Source organism: Chiroxiphia lanceolata, chromosome 3, assembly GCF_009829145.1.
Source record: "Chiroxiphia lanceolata isolate bChiLan1 chromosome 3, bChiLan1.pri, whole genome shotgun sequence".
Classification (NCBI taxonomy): domain Eukaryota; kingdom Metazoa; phylum Chordata; class Aves; order Passeriformes; family Pipridae; genus Chiroxiphia; species Chiroxiphia lanceolata.
The window spans coordinates 41,617,797-41,637,577 of NC_045639.1; the positions used below are offsets into that span (position 1 = coordinate 41,617,797).

At 39.4% G+C, this 19,781-nt stretch overlaps 1 protein-coding gene across 3 annotated transcripts in view; it reads right to left on the reverse strand.

The window, feature by feature from the left end:
- The window catches only part of DISC1 (DISC1 scaffold protein), a 187,675-nt gene that overhangs the window by 134,769 nt on the left and 33,125 nt on the right, over nt 1-19,781 (reverse strand). For all 3 annotated transcript variants that reach the window (XM_032683964.1, XM_032683962.1, XM_032683965.1), the window contains exon 4: nt 88-238. In XM_032683964.1, coding sequence (XP_032539855.1) covers nt 88-238 — 151 coding nt within the window. The remainder of the gene's footprint in view (nt 1-87; nt 239-19,781) is intronic.

Genomic DNA, 19,781 nt, shown 5'->3' on the forward strand with positions numbered 1-19,781 from the left:
CTTTATTAAAATTATTCATAAAGTGTATTCTACATTTTGAGAAAAACAGAAGCACCATTTTACAAGATAATGAAGCAGCAAACTTACCGATGATCAGCAGCCCAGTGCAATGCTGCCTGAACTTGGGTAATGAATCTATCCAAAAAACTGCTAACTGAAGGATGCCTTGAAGGAAGTTGAAATTTTAAAGATTTTTTCTCTTTTTCCAGTTCTTCCAGTTTCCGTCTAAATTTATCAGCTAGAAATTAAATAAAAAAAAAAGAAAATTAAACAGTGACAAAACAGTCCTGTTTCACCTGAAGAAAAAAAATGTCTCTCTCTCAAAAAAAAATAAAATCCACAGATGGTTTTTCTTCTTCCTCTTTTGATAAAAAGTATCAGTCTATTTTGCTCAAGGATGAATTAACAAGACTACAATGGAAAACATCAAATAACCAAGATGCTAAGCTACTTTATTCTATGACAAGGACAAAACTGCAGGCTTCACAACACTTTCACAGAGTTTTAATTTGCTAGGGCTCCAAAGAATTGGTTCAAAGTTATCATCCATGTTCTTTTCCTAGAGTAACTGCTGAAAATTCAATTCTAGTAATGCTGCTACTCTTCACTGCTTCAGTATGTCTTAAAACTTAGATAGCAGTTACACATTTAAATTCTGGCCTTTTAAAAACTTGTATTGTTATTAGATCAAGAACTGAAGAATCAGATATGATATCGCAGCAGTGTATTTCAGCAGAAAATGCACATGTAACTATAGCAATTAAACAATCATCACATTCCAGGCTCTCCTGAGTTATGCTTAGTTTATCATCCAACAAAAAGATTTACTTTCAACTTTAAATAAAAATTATAGTGGTCCCTAAGAGATGGCTTTGATTCTACCATAACTCTACACATTTCTTAGGGTAACCACTTCTCTGTATGCTACTTCTTATTTGTTTTCTGTCCCTGTGTAGGAAACAAAGGAACATCTTTCCAATTGCTAATTATTATTTCCAGTACGCCTACCTTCTATTGTGCCAGTGTGCTAGCAAAATCACATACGTGACAGATAACAAGACTGCCTGGTCCAAGATAGAACACCTTTGATGATACATTGTCAAATCAGAGAGTTTTGAGCTAACCCACAAACAGAAAACCTTTACAATTCAGTACTTTTCTTGTGACCTCGCTGCCTACAATTTTATGCCATTAGCAATCCTTCTAACGTTTGCAATACATTACTGTCAGAATAACATCTACCTGTGCATGCTTTTTATTGCTTATTTTCTTTCTTTATCCTCAAAGGTGGTTTAAGAAGAGAAGTTGTTTATAATTACTGGTTTAGTGAAATGATGTATTTTTACAATAATCTATCATTAGTATTGATCTCCATTCTGCTTCTGTGCCAACAGGTTGGAATAAAGACACAGAACTTACTAATGAGACTATATCTTCCAGGCCAGCATACCGTTCCAGGGTAAACTCACTATGTTGCTATCACTGTAGTGCAAAACGCTGGCAGAAGGCTCTTGCTGAAATGAGCACCCCACTCCAAGTACCCAGGTGCATATTATTCCTACAAAGTAGAAACACCTTTTCAGTAGTGGAGGTGAACCACATCTGTGGTGCATTTCTCAGGGACCACAGCTGAACAGATTCATCCTATCCCTATCATCACAAGGAAACTGAAATTTGGGCCAAGATGAGACTCCCAGTTCCACATTTTGATCAGAAAAACATATCAGCATTTGCATGCTGACTTGCCACTTGACATTTCAAACTCAGCCATCAAAAATATCAGTGTTACAAACAGAAGAGTAAGGGTCGAAAGGGCTGGATTGTGACCAATGATCACTGAATGCTAAAACACATGGAAAAACCTCCTTTTACTCACACAATTCACCAGTGGGCTTGCTGGGAGTTGTGGCAACCCTCTACAGCCATTTAACAATGTCGTCATTGTTCTTCAACATAATTATGCTCATACGTGTTTGCATGTCCAGTTGTTTCATCATGCTACTCCTACCCATCCTGGCCCTAGAAACAGGCTATTTTGGGAAGGACAACAGATGAGGGGATCCACATGCCAATTCATTCTCTCTTTCATTAATTCTTGGCTGCATTCTGCTTTATATATTCCAATTTACACAGTATTCAATTAGTTTCTAGTAACAGACGCTTCTAAATAATTTGTTCCACTGGTATTTTATAAGTAATATGGCTGGTCATATTTACTTATCTCTCTGCACTAATTGATTTTTTTACCCTTTCAGCATTGCTGTGAGGGGTTATGTCTCAAGAGACTCCAGTGCCACTGAGCTGAACACTGAAGCATTCAGCTTTTAGGATCCTTTCCTGGAAAGGAGACCCCTGCCATTTGACCTTGCTGATATCTTCAGTGCATGGAGAGACCCAAGAACCTCAGTGCCAGTTGCAGAGCTGGGAACCATGCAAATAAGGCTCATCTCAGTCTAGCTTTCAGTCTTGCAGCTCAAGAGAAATCTGGATCAAGTAGAAGTAATGGAAATTATCAGAAGTCTAGCAAACAGGATGTGAAAAAGACGGCAATAAGCACAGTTCCTCAATCTAGCAGAGATAAAGACTGAGGGGAATAACTTCCAGTACTATTACAAACAAGCAAGTTACAAAGAAAGCAGTAATACAATTATTTTTACCTTCCCTTAGAACTTGAGTCCTCAGTACAAACCTGAGATGCAGCAGAGGAGATGAGAAAAAATGCTAGATATAGTAGAGTGCTAAATCTAACTGCCAAGGTTAGACAGGGAATCACCACCAGTGTTGATTTTTAGGTCAGACAAACATCTCTCAGGAATAGCTCTGGCAGAGTTTTTAAGGGTTTAAAGTTTTTAAGGCCAGAAAAAACAGATATGTTCTCTTCTTTTAACAAGGGCAAGTACAGGATTATGCACCTGGGATGAGGCAACCCTGGATGTACGTACAGAATGGGGAACGAGAGGCTGGAGAGCAGTGCCAGGAGAGGGACCTGGCAAGTTGAATATGAGTCAGCAGTGCCCTGGCAGCCAGGAGGGCCAACCGTGTCCTTGGGGACATCAGGCAAAGCATCACCAGCTGGTCGAGGGAAGAGATTGTCCCGCTCTGCTCTGCACTGGAACGGCCTCACCTTGAATATTGTGTGCAGTTTTGGGCACTGCAATATAAGAAAGATACTAAACTATCAAAGACCATCCAACAGAGGGCAATGAAGATGGTGCAGGGTATAGAGGGGAAGCCATACAAGGAGCGACTGAGGTCACTTGGTCTGTTCAGCCTGGAGAAAAGGAGACTGAGGGGAGACCTCATCGCAGTCTACAGCTTCCTCATGAGGGAAGTGGAAGGGCAGACACTGATCTCTTCTCTCTGGGGACTAGTGACATGATCCAAGGGAATGAGCTACAGTTATGTCAGGGAGGTTTAGGTTGGATATTAGAAAAAGGTTCTTCACCCAGAGGGTGGTTGGGCACTGGAACAGGTTACCAAGGGAAGTGGACACAGCACCAAGCCTGACAGAGTTCCAGAAGGATCTGGCCAATGTGCTTGGCGCATGGTGTGATTTTTGGAGCTGTCCTGTGCAGGGCCAGGAATTGGATTTGATGATCCTTATGGGTCCCTTCCAACTCAGAATAGTCTGTGTGGTTCTGTGTGATCCCTTTCACCATATTTTCTAGGATTTTTCAGCCAAAAAGCAGACATGGAAGACCTTTGCTATTCCTAAGTCATCTAACTCACAGACACAACTTTCTTTTACTTCCATTTTAGTCTTTTAAGCTTGTTATTCCAACACAGAATCCTCAAAACTCACTGATGGACTGAGACACCAAAAAAATACATGCACTCTCATAATATTTTTATGCTCTGTCCCATACTTCACTTCAAAATAAGTTATTTAATGCACAGCTTACATGCAAAAAGCAATCCTTTCATTTGATGGAGTTCTTAAATGAAGGAACTTTAATGTATTCAGTACATACTGTTTTACAGAAGCATTTTAAAATGAGGCCTAACTGGCCTCATTAGGCCTATCAGTCTTTTATTTCATTGTATTCTGCTGATAGGTTGCTGCCTTGCAGAGCCCTACAGATATCCTAGACAAAGCTTCTACTTTTGTAGTGCAAAGAGTAAAAGTTAACTCTTACATTACACTCCATCACAATCCTTACCACCTAGTGTACTTCAGACATCCCACTCAATTTAAAGGCAGTCCAGAGCACAGGCCTGGAAGATGCCAAGTGCTCTTCTCAGAGAGACAGCAGTTTGAGAACAGTGTTTTCTCCATAGGTCACGTTTTGTAACAGCTTTTAGCAAAAGAAGCAATTTCTGTAATTTTTAATTGACCATGTGCCACCTCTACTTTTTACATACTTTGATATTCATTTTACTCCCTTGAAGAAAAGGTTCACTTTATTAGAACTATTTATCAGCATTTAAAAAACATTTGAATAAATAATTTCAGTAAGGACAGAGCCTCATTTGCTATGTACTGCATATATTCAGGTTTATTTATGTCTGTGTTAATAGGTGGGAAGATGATCAATCATGTTATTCTACAAATTTCTGGACATTAAAAAAAAGTGTTTCTTCAGCTAGTTCAACTCAGGAAGGTCATTTAATTCTAGCCCACAATTCAGTAGACAACCTTCTCCCTTTTCCCCTGCACTTCCTCCAAAAATCTGAAGGCCCTAAAACAGGATTTGTGTAGGATTTACATGCATAAAATCACACACTGTAGCCCTAAAATATTTTTTTCTTCTTGCCTGCTAGATACTTTCAGAGACAGGTAACCTCCCTACCATTCACTTTCTTAAAACTGGTGCCCTGAAAACTCCAAGAAGACAAGGGATTGGGAACAGACACTAGAGGAGTCTGCTGAAACAACAGGAGTAGCAGAGCTATGCTTACCCTAGTGACCATGTGGACCAATAGGAGAACATCTGCAGAGTAAAACAGTTCAGAATTGAGGCCCAACATCTGCAGTTCAGAAGGTCCTACTTCAGACTAAGTTTAGTGTAATCCCATGTATTGACAGACAGTAAAATAGTTGGCCCTTTGGGTACCTCTGCAGCATATCTTCAGACTTTGTCCCACTTGAAAAAAAAACAACCCATGTAGTCCAAGACCGCTTTACAATGCAAAGCAAAGCAAAGCACAGTAATTAAATTATCCTGCTTATCCACCACTTAACTTTTTCCATCCTAATCAAAAAGGCAACTTTGTGAAATTTCACACTCCACCTGTGTTCCTGAACTATCAAAACTACCTTGAGGACCAGTGGAACAAACCAAACTCCCAGCTACTGAACATCCTTTCGCGTCAGAAGCTACTGACACAAAATTCACCCTTAAGCAGGAGGAACAAAATCTGCAGAGAGTGCTACAACTCCATAATTCCTTGGTTTGTGTGTAGTCCATAGTTTTGTCACTCTCAGTACAGATGACAAACCCTTCCGATTCCTGCTGATACTAGATTGATGTTTGTTTCCAATTCTGGTGCTATTTAAAGACTAGTAACCTGAAGACTACAAGAAAACAGGACTCCTACATGCCCTGACAGAGTCAAGGCATCAGAGTAGCCAAAACACACAGCAATGACCTCATGTAGTATTCAATGCCACAAGCTTCCCCTCCTGCAGTCAATATCAGCTGTCTATTCTCTCTCTAATTCCTTTTCCTTTCCTAGCAATGAGGTACCACTATACATAAATCAGATGGGGGAGGAAAGGGAAGGAAACCTGGTACTCAAAATAATCCCTTCAAAAAAAGCAACACAGAACAGCATCTAAAAGATTTCTTAAAACTACTGCTCAAGCACATTCTCTGCCTCCCAGCAAGCTCTGCATTTTCCACCCATCAGCTCATACCAATTACAAGTCAGGAAATTGCTGCCTCCTTAAAACATACAACATTTCAGAATTTCATGTACTGAACATCAGCGTTGCAGCAGGGTTGGGAAGTCTGAAAGCTTCAAAAAATACAAGAACAGACATTTTAGTCATTACTACAAAAAGAAGCTTGATACATTGGCAGATATTAATTTTCCTCCTCTAATTCATATTGAATTTAAGAGCATTCATTCAGCTTTGAATTAAAAGCTAATTTCTCAGAAGTTTCACAGATGCTTCCGCTAAAGTACAACATCAAGTGTTCCACCTACAGATTACACCTTAACATTGAAAAGTCTATGCTATACATGGTATTTCATCCCAGAAAGGCACTAGTGGAAAGCCTAGAGTAGACTTTCAGCATCAATTTTGACTAGTGCCCCTACTTCGTAGAACATACACAGCAGCAGCATCACTGACAGATTGTCACTCAGATCCATAACGTGTTCTCTGACTCTTAATAACAACAGTTAAATGGATTTATGGGAACAAGTTGTAGAATTTTGTGGGGTTTGTGAGGGACTAGGTACAGTTACTTTCAACATGAGTAGGAACATAAGCAAGAAGCCACAAAACCAGAAAGGTTCTTCCAGCACACCTCTGGCAAATATGCAGGGTGAGAGCCCGGCAAGAAAATGTCAGAGTCCTGACATGGACAATTAATCTCCTAAATTACTTGGCCAAGGTTAGAAAAATTTTCCTTTCCCATGTTACTTTCACCTCAGCTGCAATGATGTAGGGTGAACTACCCTCAAAGCTGTTCTTTGTGGGCTGAGTTTAAGGACATCAGGACTATTTGGATAAACTTACATTACAGTTTCCTGTAACATGACTATTCTGCAAGCAAAGTAGTTATTATTTGCCACTATCATCTCACAGAAGAGCCTCAGTTGGAGGCTCCAATTTTACTAGGCTCAGATAATAGGGGTTAAAAAAAAAACCTCTACTCCAATAAATTTACAATCCACAAAACAAATGACAGCTGAAGGGGAAAACAGAGAGGACAATCCATTAACTACACTCCAGGTGAAAATTAGGGACAATAATATCAGTGTACCGGAAAGCAGTTTAATCTCCATTGCACTTAATTTAACACTTCTGAAAAACATGAAGATTTGGTAGTATTTTAATAGCAAATTTTTTAATATTAAGAGTTTCATAAGTATTTCACATTAGAGCATAAACTCGCTACTTCCATAATTTTCTAAATGATACACTAATCACAATTTTTCAAGTCCCCAATATGCATAACAGGTACTTAAATAGCAGTCAGTTTTCCATATGTAGCAACCTTTGTAATTCATTCCTGTAACTGCACTAAAAGTACAAGTCCATACAGTGTCTATCCCATACAGTCATTCTCTTCAGATTTTCTGCATTTGTAAATTCCTTTAAACCCCACAAGAGTTTGTGTATAGACATGTTCTGGAGATATTTCACCTTTAGCCAATTCATAATACAAAATAAACAGTGCCCCATTGACTGTTTGTTTTTCATAGTCTTTCATAAACCTCAAGTTTCCAATGAAACCACTAAGATGTCTGCATTTCCAACATGACTTTATAATAAAAATAATTTACAGTAACATCAAAAGATACATTAAAGGGGAAAAAAGCTGATTGCTGGTGCATTTTGATACCAATGTTATTCTTTAAGTAGTGCTGACAGTACTGTCACTACATATGAGATTTTACAGAAATAAAGAAAAACATGTACTGCTGATTCCAGGCTGCATGTGTATGTTTAAAAAAGTCAGGCTATGCAGCACAATGGCACAGACAACCATTGTGAATTAAATTCTACTCTGAAAAAGATCCCTCAAAACAAGAAAGCTGGCAGAAATCAATGCAAAGCTCCTTGGCTTGCAATACCGCTCCTTCTTTTATTTGAGATGGTAGAGGAAAAGCTTTGGTAGAGGTCTCTAATCAGTGTGCTTCACATACGTGAACTACAAGCTGTATATTAATGTCAACTGTGGACGATTCCGTCCCAGTTCACTCTATCTCTTTCCTTGCTCCAAGAATCTCTAAGCCAACATCTGTCTTTCTTTGCTGCCTCTGAATAAATGCCATGGGTTGATTAGAAAACAGGCGAGTCAATTAACAGTGCAACAATGTAACTAATTGCATTCTATTGTGAGATACCTGTCATCTTTATACAGCAAGTTCTAAATACTCTAAAAAGAAATTTAAAAATCCGATGGTCTACATCTGGGCTTTTATATCAAGGATTTTATGACTAGAGGCAGTCAGATTATGTTGGGACTTTTTTGTACCAGGCTCTATTTAAGTACATATTGTGAATCTAAAACGCTTTGTTCCAGTTGTCAAACAAAGAAAAGGATCCTTTATTATTGCCTAACTTGAATATATTGAGAATATCATCCTAAAGCACACCATTTGAAAGATCTTTTTTTTATGATAGAAGTCACAAACTAGAAGAGATAATATACACAGTTTTATCTTCCCACTTTTAAAAGTCATTTTGTAAAAAAATGCACAACAAAGCAAGACAAATTCTAGGCTAAGAAACACCAATAAGTAGGTGCAGAGTTGCTTTAAGTTGAAGTTTGAAATAAAATAGCACAGATTTTTGAAGTGTAGTGTATATTAACTACTGTATATGTATATTATTTTGCAATGTTTCCCAAGGACTATAATATGTGAAAAAAAAAAAAAAATCGGCTTGCAGTTCTGCTTAAGCCAACAGCTACAGATTAATACCATCAAAAACAAAATGCAATTAGACAACATTATCTTCCTTCTGTGGCAAAGCATACTGATGAAAAGGTAAAATATTACTTCTTATAGGAAGAGTATTACACACAGAGAACTACAAATACAAATGCACACATGCAGCTCCAAAGCAATTGTTCTGAAAACTGCAGTGGGGAACTCTACAAGGAAACTCGAAGCTTCTAGAAACAAAAGGGGAGAAAGTAGATAAAGGAAGTCTTTGTGGTACCAGAGCTGAAAACAGTATATCCATTCATTTTGTATCAGTACCTGGATGCCAGAATTTTACTTCTGGTTAAAGCAAATCTTTTTTCTGCCTCTCTTGCTCCCTGCATTCTCCTTCATGAGTTTCCACAGTACTGCTCAATGTTTGCTTGTATCCCAGGTCTCCACTCTTGCATTTAGTAGCCTACATGTTTTCAAATATATACATCTAATTTTATAGTTTCTTCCTTATCTCCAGTGCTCTTCAAGACTTAAAACTTTATCATCAAATTAAACTGATACCTTTCCCCAAGCACTCTCCATCAGTAGATAACAAAACCAAAAACTGTTTAAGAACTATTAAACTTAGTTTAGCCCAGCAACTTTTCCAATTGCTACCACTGATCACTGTTCTAGCTCCAGAAGTTACACCATTCTACTTTATCCAGAAAAGGTCATACTCTAAGAAAGCAAGTAGTAAGGGAGAACAGTTTACAAAATGTCTCCGTTGATCTCGGACTACTTTGCCTGTCATAGTCAAAAAGAGATTCACAAAATTTAAAATGTCATCAAATCATGCAATGGTTTAAGTTGGAAGGGACCTTTACGGTCATCTAGTCCAACCCCACTGCAATAAGCAGGGATATCTTTGACTACATCAGGCTGCTCAGAGCCCCATCCGGGCTGACCTTGAATGTTTCCAGAGAAGGAACACCCATTACCTCCCCACAATCTGTTCCAGTGTTTCAACCACCCTCGCTGTAAAAAATTTCTTCCTTGTATCTAGTCAGAGCCAATAATTTCTACCAACTCCAGGAATCTGAATTCAATGGCAAAGGAAATCATTTAAGCACAGAATAGCTTCTGACTGCTAATATCTGGTGACTTATTTCCTGCCCTTCCCTTTGAACTTGGCCTCACTAATCAATTCCCTCTCCTCAACAATTCACAGGCATCCTTATACCTTAGTTTCTCCCCTTTCACCCTCTTCCCTTCCCATATCCTTCACCTCAGCTAGCATCTGCTTCTCTGGCCACCTTTCTTTTCCAAAAACAGACAAAATAAAACTTTTTGACTATTTGACTTACACTTGCAGTTCATCTGGCTTACATATGCAAATACTGAGCCCTTGACTGTTTCCTACCTACCATCTTCAACGTTGCCCTCCCAAGTCTGTTTTTGGCACAAAAATGTATATGCAAAACAATTTAAATCATTCGAGGCAGTGGCAACTGTAGTTGGATCCTGCAAAAAAATAAAATATCAAATATAAAATCTGCAAACCATTCCCCCCCCCCCGAAACTGTTTCAAGCACACTTTGTCCTATTGATCCTGAATTTCAAGACATCCTATATTTTCTGACATTTCCAAAATGGCACCAACTTCTGTTAAAAAAAAAAAAACAACCAGAAAGTTTGTGAGGCTCAGAGTACTGCACGAAGTAAACTTCTCTGCAGAAAGAGGCTCTCAAGCTGAACTGGATCAAAGCCACATCTCACTGAAATAACCTCAGAGGAGGCACTTTCTCTGCTATCAAGTCATACATCATGTTGGCAGCTTTGCAGCAGTGTAACATTTTGCCCTGCAAGTCACCACCTCCCTATGAAGCACTGCCCTGAAACAAAGATTTTTCCTGCTCCCTACCCACGTGTTATAGCCCTTGCACTACAGACTTTCTTCTGTGAATTGTTCCACTGTGTGAAAATTAGAGGACCTTCCCTTAACTGGCACAGAAACACAAGGAAGACAAATGGCCTCCAAGCAAAGGTCTCAGGTATTCCTCTCAGGTAACGACTCCATACTGGAAGTAATATACATTCACAGACATATATAGATGGGTTTGTTTAGACCCATCTAAAAACTCAAAAAAGCAATCATCGAAAACAACCACAACCCAGCAGGTTTGTATTCTAAGTATTAGTTTGGTTTTGTTGAGCTATTTGCCCGTTCATGGCCTGCGAGCCTCTGTTAAGAAGATGAGCAGATGTAATACATTTCCTTCAAACCAGCAGCCATATCTTCTGCATGTGAAGAATAAAGCCTTGAAACACCAAGATCACCATCACAACACTCATTTATAAATGATCCACTCTGTACAGCGGGGCAACAGGGTGAGAACTGAGCTGACAACTCAGAGGCACCACCTCTGAAACAGACCTATACCAACACATCAGGCACTGGGAGAGTAAATACACCCATCACATTCAAACGGTTATGGAAGCTTCCAGACACTAAGGTGGCAATTTCTACAAGCGTAGTCTTGGAGCTGCTCAAATTCCAACATCAGGGAAAAAGAATAAAACTACTAAATATAAGGTGGGCAACCACACCACACCATGTGGGGTATAGTCAGAATATGATGAAAAGCTTAGATTACTTGGCTCAAAAATCCAACATTCTACAAACAAAGCAGTGTAGGAATATCTCAAAATTCTGTTTCCCCATCCTCATCCATCCCCCAGTACTTTTACAGAATTTTTTTTGTGACATTACCAATAGCTCAGGAGTATTACAGGAGGAAAAACAACAATTCAGAGTTGTTTGATTTCCCTATAGGAAGTTGACAAAACAATCTGTCTGTTCTGCATTGAAAAGATTTACACGAACACATGAAAGGAATTAACATAAAAACCTCACCAACATATATTTTTCTTACTGCTGCTTCCCATAAGCCTCTCGAAACACGGAATGCTAATCATAATATCCCAGGAACCCACAAATCACAGGCATAGCATAAGCATAAGAAAAAAGAAATAAAAGGAAAAACCCAGGAGCACTTACAGGCATAAGCAAGATAGCCCACCTAGAAAGAGTAACTTTTCTTAGTCCACAGTTTCTTTTTATGTATCTACACATACCTAGACTTTCAGGCAAAAAAAAAAAAAAAAAAGGCAGTAGGAATATGCAGCATGGTTTCATCGAAAGGGTTCTGCCATGGCTGCACCAGATGGCTTGAAGTCACACTGCCTATTCTCCCATGAACACCAATTTTACAGTGCCGCATTAGAGGATCTCAAACCAATAACCCGATTTCTTTCAGCTTCTAGGTCCTCTGTAAAAACATAGATAGTAACAATTGCTCCATAGGGGCCTCATTAGGCTTAATTAACACCTGTGTGAGATCCTCAGAGAAAAGGATCGCTGTAATTACACAATTTGAGCTTCTACTTGCATAGGAAACCTTGTATTAACCCTTTCATAATTTGACCTTTTCAGAAACTATTCCGTATAAAAGACTATCACCTGCTGGAGTCACTTAAATCTAATTTCAAAAGCAGATGAAGCCCATCATCTTTCCTATTTGAACAAAGAGAATCCTGGAAGTTTTTTGGGGTTTTGTTTGTTTGGTTTTTGTTGTTTTGTTTGTGGGGGTTTTTTTAATCATTATTCCTCACCTTCTTCTTCCCTTTCACATACACACGTCAGGCTTTTTACATTTACAAAATTCCTTTCATCCTGGCTCTGAGTTCCTGGAAGTGTTTCAAGTGTAAGAATCACTCCTCAAACACACAGGGCAGTGGGTAGAGCTGCACAAGTAGATAGCCACAGAAGTCAGTAGGGAGAAAACCAAAGGCTCTCTAAGGAGGTTCCACAGCCCTTTAACTCTATTTTGGTCCCCACATCAGCAAAGCAGTTATGAATGAGACAACATCCCATCAACCACTAAATGAGTTGGAGGCCTGGCTGGATTGCATTCACATGGAAACAGCAGCGACCACCCAATGACAGCCACCGCAAAGAAGTCCAACCTCTTCCAGCATGCAGATCCACAGAAGAGCCTCTTGCATGCCCAAACTGAGTGGAACACAGCAGTGCTCAGGCATCTTCACCAGTCCTCATACTTCAAGCTATGAGCCTCTAAAACTTTACATACAGGCTCACTGCCTTATCCAGCCTGAGTCCATGAAAGTTTCACTGCCTCCAGCAGCCTCTTCCCCCATTCATCAGAGCATCCTCAGGCTGGAAAAGAAAGCTGCCATACCAGTACCTGTATTGACTAAGAGCCAGGTGGTAAGGGGAAGGAGGAGCAGAGTGGGACTCTGATGGGAGCACCTCCTAGCAACCAAGCTCAGGGAGAGGTTTGGCTATTGTCATGCTCTCCAGAAGGGGTTCAGAAAAAGGGGGTGTTCCAGAGAGGATGAGGGATTTGCTATTTTAATATGAAAGACAGAACGTCTTTGAAATGTGATCATGTTGTAGGCCCCAGAATTGCAGCTAACCAGGGGCAGGTTCTGCTTCCAGCTACTGCAGTTGAGCTTTCTATGCATCTCCTGCAAGCATGTAAAACAAGTGCATTAAAGCCTCCTATCTTCTGTACCATGCATTGACTACAAATTAAAACATTGCAAGAAAATAGTTTTTATTAGCAAACAGCTTCACAATAACTGATCTCTATTTTGTTCATGAGTTACAAATAGTATTGTTGCAGTAGTGAATCTTGCTATGAATTTCACTCTATGTCAGTACACCACAACTTGTTTTACCATAGCAAAATAAACATTTCTGCCCAGCTTCCCACAGTGATTCTGTCCAGCAGCATCCCCTGTTGTTGAAATGTTTGAGCAGATTGTCTTTAATGCTTATTATTTCCATGTGTGTAAACAGCAACCTCTACAAACACCTTCTTTTCTCCCTTCCAAATACCTCCTGCAAACGCAACAGAAAATAGCTGAGCTGCTTTTCCCTCTCACACCCATTCAGATTCTTTTTACTTTACCTCAACTGGACAGCTTGAGAAGAACTGTGGTAAAATATGTAGATCAGACAGATGGCATTTGCTGCTCTTTTATCAGTCCTGCTGCTCAGTGGTTTCAAAAAGCCATGAAAATTCATTACTTGAATAGTCCCAGATCCTGAGTTCCACTACAACTTTTACTTATCCATTTTGGAAGTGGAATTATTTTATTTATGGGAAGTATCAAAACCTTCCACCAGGGCAGAGATGCTGGATTATAACAAGATACCTGAAATACCTGACCTTTATTCTTTGCTTTCTCCTCAACAAGCACAATCCTCTTCCTCTTATTTCAACAGATCTGAAGAGCAGCTGACATCTGCACTTCCCATCTGGATCAGTGGGGCAGGATGGCTCAGTTCTCCTTTTATGGTTCTCTTTACACTATCCACCCTCACCCTAGAGTGTGCTCATAGCTCCTCCCCACAACCAGAACTTCTCTCTTCCCAGAATTATATCTGACCATAACCAAAAAAGCTATTTAGACACATATCTATCTCCATCTTTGGGTGGCATGCATATACATATACAGACACACACACATCCTGCCATCCTCTTGAAAGACATGTCCTTCCTTGTCAGACACTGAAAATTGATTATCTGACTTTTATTCCTCTTCCTTTTTTAAGACAAGTAGCAAAGTTAAAATACAGAAAACCACTGTTTGGTTACAAAGCAATACAAAAACAATTAAAAAGTTAAACCAATAGATTTTACTCTGAAATATCACTATTTGATAAGGTTTACTAGAATCTCAGTTAACCAGTGTTCAAATTGCAATTTAGGCAGCAGTCATTTCTAAGCAAGCTGTCCCTTAGTGATGGAAGATACACAAATAACTTTTATCACATTATTTACTAGAGGCTCCAGATTTCAACACATATCTGCTTCAAACAATAAGTTCCTACCAAGTTAGTGTTCCATCAAATCTGTCAATTGCAACTCATTTGGTGCTACAGGACAAGCTGACACATTGCATAAAGGTCAAGTGGAAAAATGTCCCTTCCACTACATCAATGTCTAAATTGGTAAAGGTCACTCCATCCAATAATTGCTACTACAGAAAATAACTTTGGTGTAATCTACATGGTAGAGAAAAAAAAAGCAGTTGGAGTACTTAATTTTTTTCCAAGATATGACAAACTAACACTACTGTCATTTCATGATTGGAGTTCAAGGGGCTTTACAATCTTTAATTAAAACTCCAAGGACTGCAGTATGACAAGTAATGATATACCCATTTTATGACCAAGCTCACCTGAAGCAGACTGCAGTAGCTTGCCTAAAGTTAAAATAGCAAAGAGCAAATATGATCACGTAGCCTAAAACAAAAGAAAAAATGGAAATCTGTTCTGGGTTTGGGTTGTTTTTTGGGGTTTTTTTCTTTTTTTTAGCTCCCTATTTCTGTGTAAAATCCATTCTCTGTCATGAGAACTTTTTTATTTTTCTTCAAAAAGTATCAGTCTATCATGTGTAAAAACACAGTGTGTTGTAAAAGATCAAATTAACATATACAAATACAGAAGTTAGCATTAGGCCACTTTAACGACAGAACTGAAATCTTAAGGCTAAGTGAGCAACACCCCAACCTACACAGACACATGACCTTTGTCACCCAAGGAAGCCTGGGGTTGTGTTGTGCAATGATGAAAGAGAAAGAAAAGGAAGATGTTCAGGTTCACCTCACCTCATTACGTCAATCCAAGTGCAATTCATATATAACTCTGTGCATTCTCAGCTTTCATTACTAACAAAAGATTAAAAATTGAACACATAAGATTCAGATCCTGTATCATCAAGATAAGTTTGGAAGAAATTTTGCAGTTACTGGGAAGAGTAGCAGAAATATTTTACACACTGAATTCTAAAACCAAAACCAATATAGCATACAACTGATGCTCTAATTGTAAGCACTGGGCTTCTGGAGTTGCTGCAAAACTGCTTAAATCTCAGTAGCCTTCCCAGATGCTAGTTGAATATAACTAAAAACTGCCTGCATCCTAAGTAAGCTTTAGATTAAATAAAGAAGTAACAACTTTCTCTTAAAGCAACAAAAATTAACCAGAGGTAGCTGTAACTCTGTCCCTAAGACACAGAATAAACATTAACTACATGAATGTCTCCAGAATGAGGCTAATGGAAATTATATCATCATTAATAACAGAATCAGGCTATCCTGTCAATAAGTACTCTAAGAGATACAGTTCCAGGTAACTGAAGCCACATATCTCTCTTTAAAGGCATTACTGCTTCATTAGGAAAAATCTGGCATGGCATAGCATAATAACACAGGTTTTCACTTCCAGAGGGAAGAGAAGGCTGGAAGCTGACCAAAGGATAGGTAGCATTCTTCAGACCTCTTCACTGCCACTTCAGTTGCCACATGCAAGAATGAGAGTGATGTTTGTTTTACCCTCTGGCAGGTTTCAGTTGTTCAGTAACAGACAGAAAATATAATTTTTAAGTCTTTTAGGTTAACAAAGCACTGTGTTTGATCAATGTCCCTTGAGATGCGGATGCTTTAACTTTAACTGCATTGACACAATACAATATTCCTGAGAGTAACCCTCCCCATTCTGGAAAATATTATTTGTTTACTTGAAAATTTCAAATAGATCCATTACTGTGTAAATAAAATTTGCCCTCCATCGAGCACAGGATCCTGCCTGCAGCAGTGGTAACTTGATTTTTCAACACTTCAAAGAATGGAGAGAAAGGCCTACTTGGGCAGCCCACCACCCTCTGCAATGCTGCACACACCTCTGGTGCTGGGAAATCCTGCAGACCTCTTCAGCAGGCTCCAGGAATTACCAAGCTGCTATATTTTATATTTAGTGCCATTATGCTACAATGAACATTAAGAAATAAACACTCAGACAAAATTCTCTCATGCTAACTTCCAAAAAAATTTTCCAGAAATACTTCTTTAGACAGAAGGTACAATCAGATACAATAGGTAGTGTGTCAAATACATGAAAGAATACAATAAAAAATGCAATGAAGCATTTGCATAAAGTTTCAAAGAAAGTAGAAGTCTGAATGTTATTCTTTCAGAACACTCCTATATAATACTTCCCTCTGTACAACTGCTTTGTCTCCTACATTCCAGTTACTAAGCTTCACTGATGATCAAAAGCCTGCATTATTTTTTTCAAACAAATTCTACAGAAGTTCTCCCTGATGCCACAAAATTTGCACTGTCATCATTCTAACTTATATTCACCTTCTTCCTCCACTGTTTTTAAACAGAAGAATAAACACAAAACTTAAAACTTAAAAAAAAAAAAAAAGAAAGAAATTCTCTTCTAAACAGCAAAATATCTCTTGTGCAATTCAGACATTCCTGGTCACTCCATCCAGTTTCACAAATCTTCCTTTGGGAACCAAACAAACCATTATTTGTCCTTGTACTTAACCTGACTCTTCGAATTACTAATTTTCTAAAGAAAGGATTAAGATATCCTTTAGCACTATGGCTTCTTCTCCTGTCCTAGCTTGGTTTGATTTTCTTCACATATAAACAAGCCTTTGGCTTATTTACCTAAATCCACTAACAAATAGCCCTAGCTGTGAACCAGTACAGATATCCGCAGATTTTGGTTAAAAGGATTGAAACAGGTTTACAATCTTACTGGTGGCTGGTCAGGAGGCTCTCATCAGGGCAGAGTGTAAAGTTCACACAAGATGGTAAGAATAAGGGGTGATTTCAGCTGAACCCCCAGACCTGCAGCCTGACAGCAGTCACACAGGACTATGGAAACAATCAGACTACCAGAAGCTTTAGCTCCAGGCACCAACTTGGAAAGAAAGAAACAAAGATATGCATGAGCTTCAGGAGCCACATCAACAGAGATGTCTCACAATACCTCAATACACATGCTTCATTCCCAATACTAGAGATAGCCTGGGAATTTCCTAGAGATACTGCGGCAGCAAGACTCACTGCAATGGACTAACATAAACAGAGAAGGAAAAAGAAAAGACAGAACAGAGATGCAAATGATTAAGGTGCAAATATTGCCAACTGCAATAGAAAGTATGGCAGAACGCACTAAAGAGTGCAAGTGCATGCAGTGGGCAGAGAGGCCTCCAGGAATGTGCTCTTTGATGTGAGGGGAGACTGGGAAATAACAGAAAGCAGCAAGAAAACTAGAAGAAAAGTAAAGTATTTGAGGCCAGGCATTTAATGCATCCATCTCTTGGGGAAAAGGGAAAGAAAAAAGTATATGACTGAATGCAAATATTTTGCTAAAAATAAAACCCAAACAACGAAAAAACAATTCCACCATTCTTCCAAAATAGGAAGCTCTGGCAAAGCAAGGACAAAAGGTATAGGCAGAGAGCAAGCCAGAAGTACAATCCGGTTCTCTCACTCCCAAAAGACCAGGACAGCAAAGGGTAAGTTTAACACACTCTTTTCCCATTACACCTTTCTGCAAGAATTCTGCTGCAATCACACACTGACAAAAACCTGAGGAAGGAACAACTTCGTTAGGAGCAGAGGATGGCTTTACAGAATCTAACCCAAACCACTCACAGCCAGCAGAAAAACAATACATAGAAACACACACCACCACCCCCCAAATCCTTTTTGTTTCCAGAAGGCACAAATTCAAACCAACTAATTTTGATTCAAGTAGATACATTGTGTGAGGCTCCCTCCCATACTAAAGAGCACACTGGCTTGAACTCCAGCTTTCACACATGCACTTTTGTTCCTCAGGCACCTGGGGGGCTGCTGCAAATAGAGGAATGCAGAAAAACACCACCTGCTAAGAAAAGGTTATTAGCTGTCTAGTCTAGTAAAATCTCATTGAAACAAAGGGAAAAGAAAGATGCACATTGTTATCATGCCCCTAATCTTGATTTCAGACTGCAGGGAGGCAGCAGAATGACTGTATTGCACCAGGTTAGAGCCTGCAGCCCAGAGGACAGATACAACCACAAAATGCATCACAGCAGCAGGCTGACAATATGCACTACCCTCTCCAGAAGACCACAATTAGCAGGTGAGGAGCAAATTCAAGCCCTACTCACCAGGTGACAAGCAGAAACAGCAGCAGCACAGGCTAATGAAGCCTGCTGGCTGAGTAAACATGTAAGAAGGGCACAGGAGAGGAAGAACCTGTAACTCAGGGAAGGAGACGAAACTTGCCAAGCACTTTCCTAAAACAAGAAGTAGAGGGAAGCAAACTTACTGCTAGGAGATTTCCTAGTGTTATAAGAAGAGGACATGGAAACAGATGACATCACAGAGGGAGACACACGAAAGCAAGCTTCTTGCCTTACTGTCACTTAAGTTCCTCATACAGTCCCCCGCATGCAGGACGCACTCTTTTTTGCACACAACTCCCATGCCTGAAAGACTTCAAATCTTCATTTCTAAAACAGCATCTGCTGGGGTTGAATTTGCACAGTAGGAGCCCTGGCAACTCCTCATGACCAAGGTTAAGGCAGTAAAGAAATAGCTGTTTAATAGCCCTTTTGCCAGAAGCCCCAGGCAGAGTATTTGTGAATGAACAAGTGCAAAACACTACAGCATAGAATCCACCCAGAAACAGCACTTCTGACAGATCTGTATTTCCCACTGGCTTCACCCTGGTAATTAGCAATTCCTTCTTCACTATGGTCATTCCCACAGATTTCAGTAACAAGCAGCTGCCTATGCTTGGAAGAAGTTGAGCAATAAAGGAAGGGGATATTTAAATATTGATCAAAAACCAAAGATGGCAAGAGCATCACCTTCACAAAGACTGCCCAGGCAGTACAGCACTGAGCACATTATAATATTGTTAAACATATCCCATATCCACGAAATGTTTTCTCAAACAGGTATTCAAGGCCAAATTGGCCTCCTCACCAATAGAAGGAAGCAGTTTGGAAGGTATCTCAAGGATTATCTGGTCCAACCTCTCTTGGTGACACACAGTCTAGACAAGACAGCCCAGCACCCTGCCAAGCTGAACCTTAAAGGTATCCAACATCGGGAAATCTACCACTTCCCTAAGGAGATCATTCCAATATCTATTGGGCTCATTGTGAAAAATTTTCCTCTTGTGTCCAATTGGAATCTCTCCAGGAGTAACTAGAGCCCTTTACCACTTATCTTCTTATGTGATTCATTGCACAAAGGGAACCTCCATCTTCTCTGTAGACACCACTTAAATACAGGAACAGAGTGACAAGGTCTCCCTCTAAAGCTTCTTTTCCCAGGATTAAACAAACCCA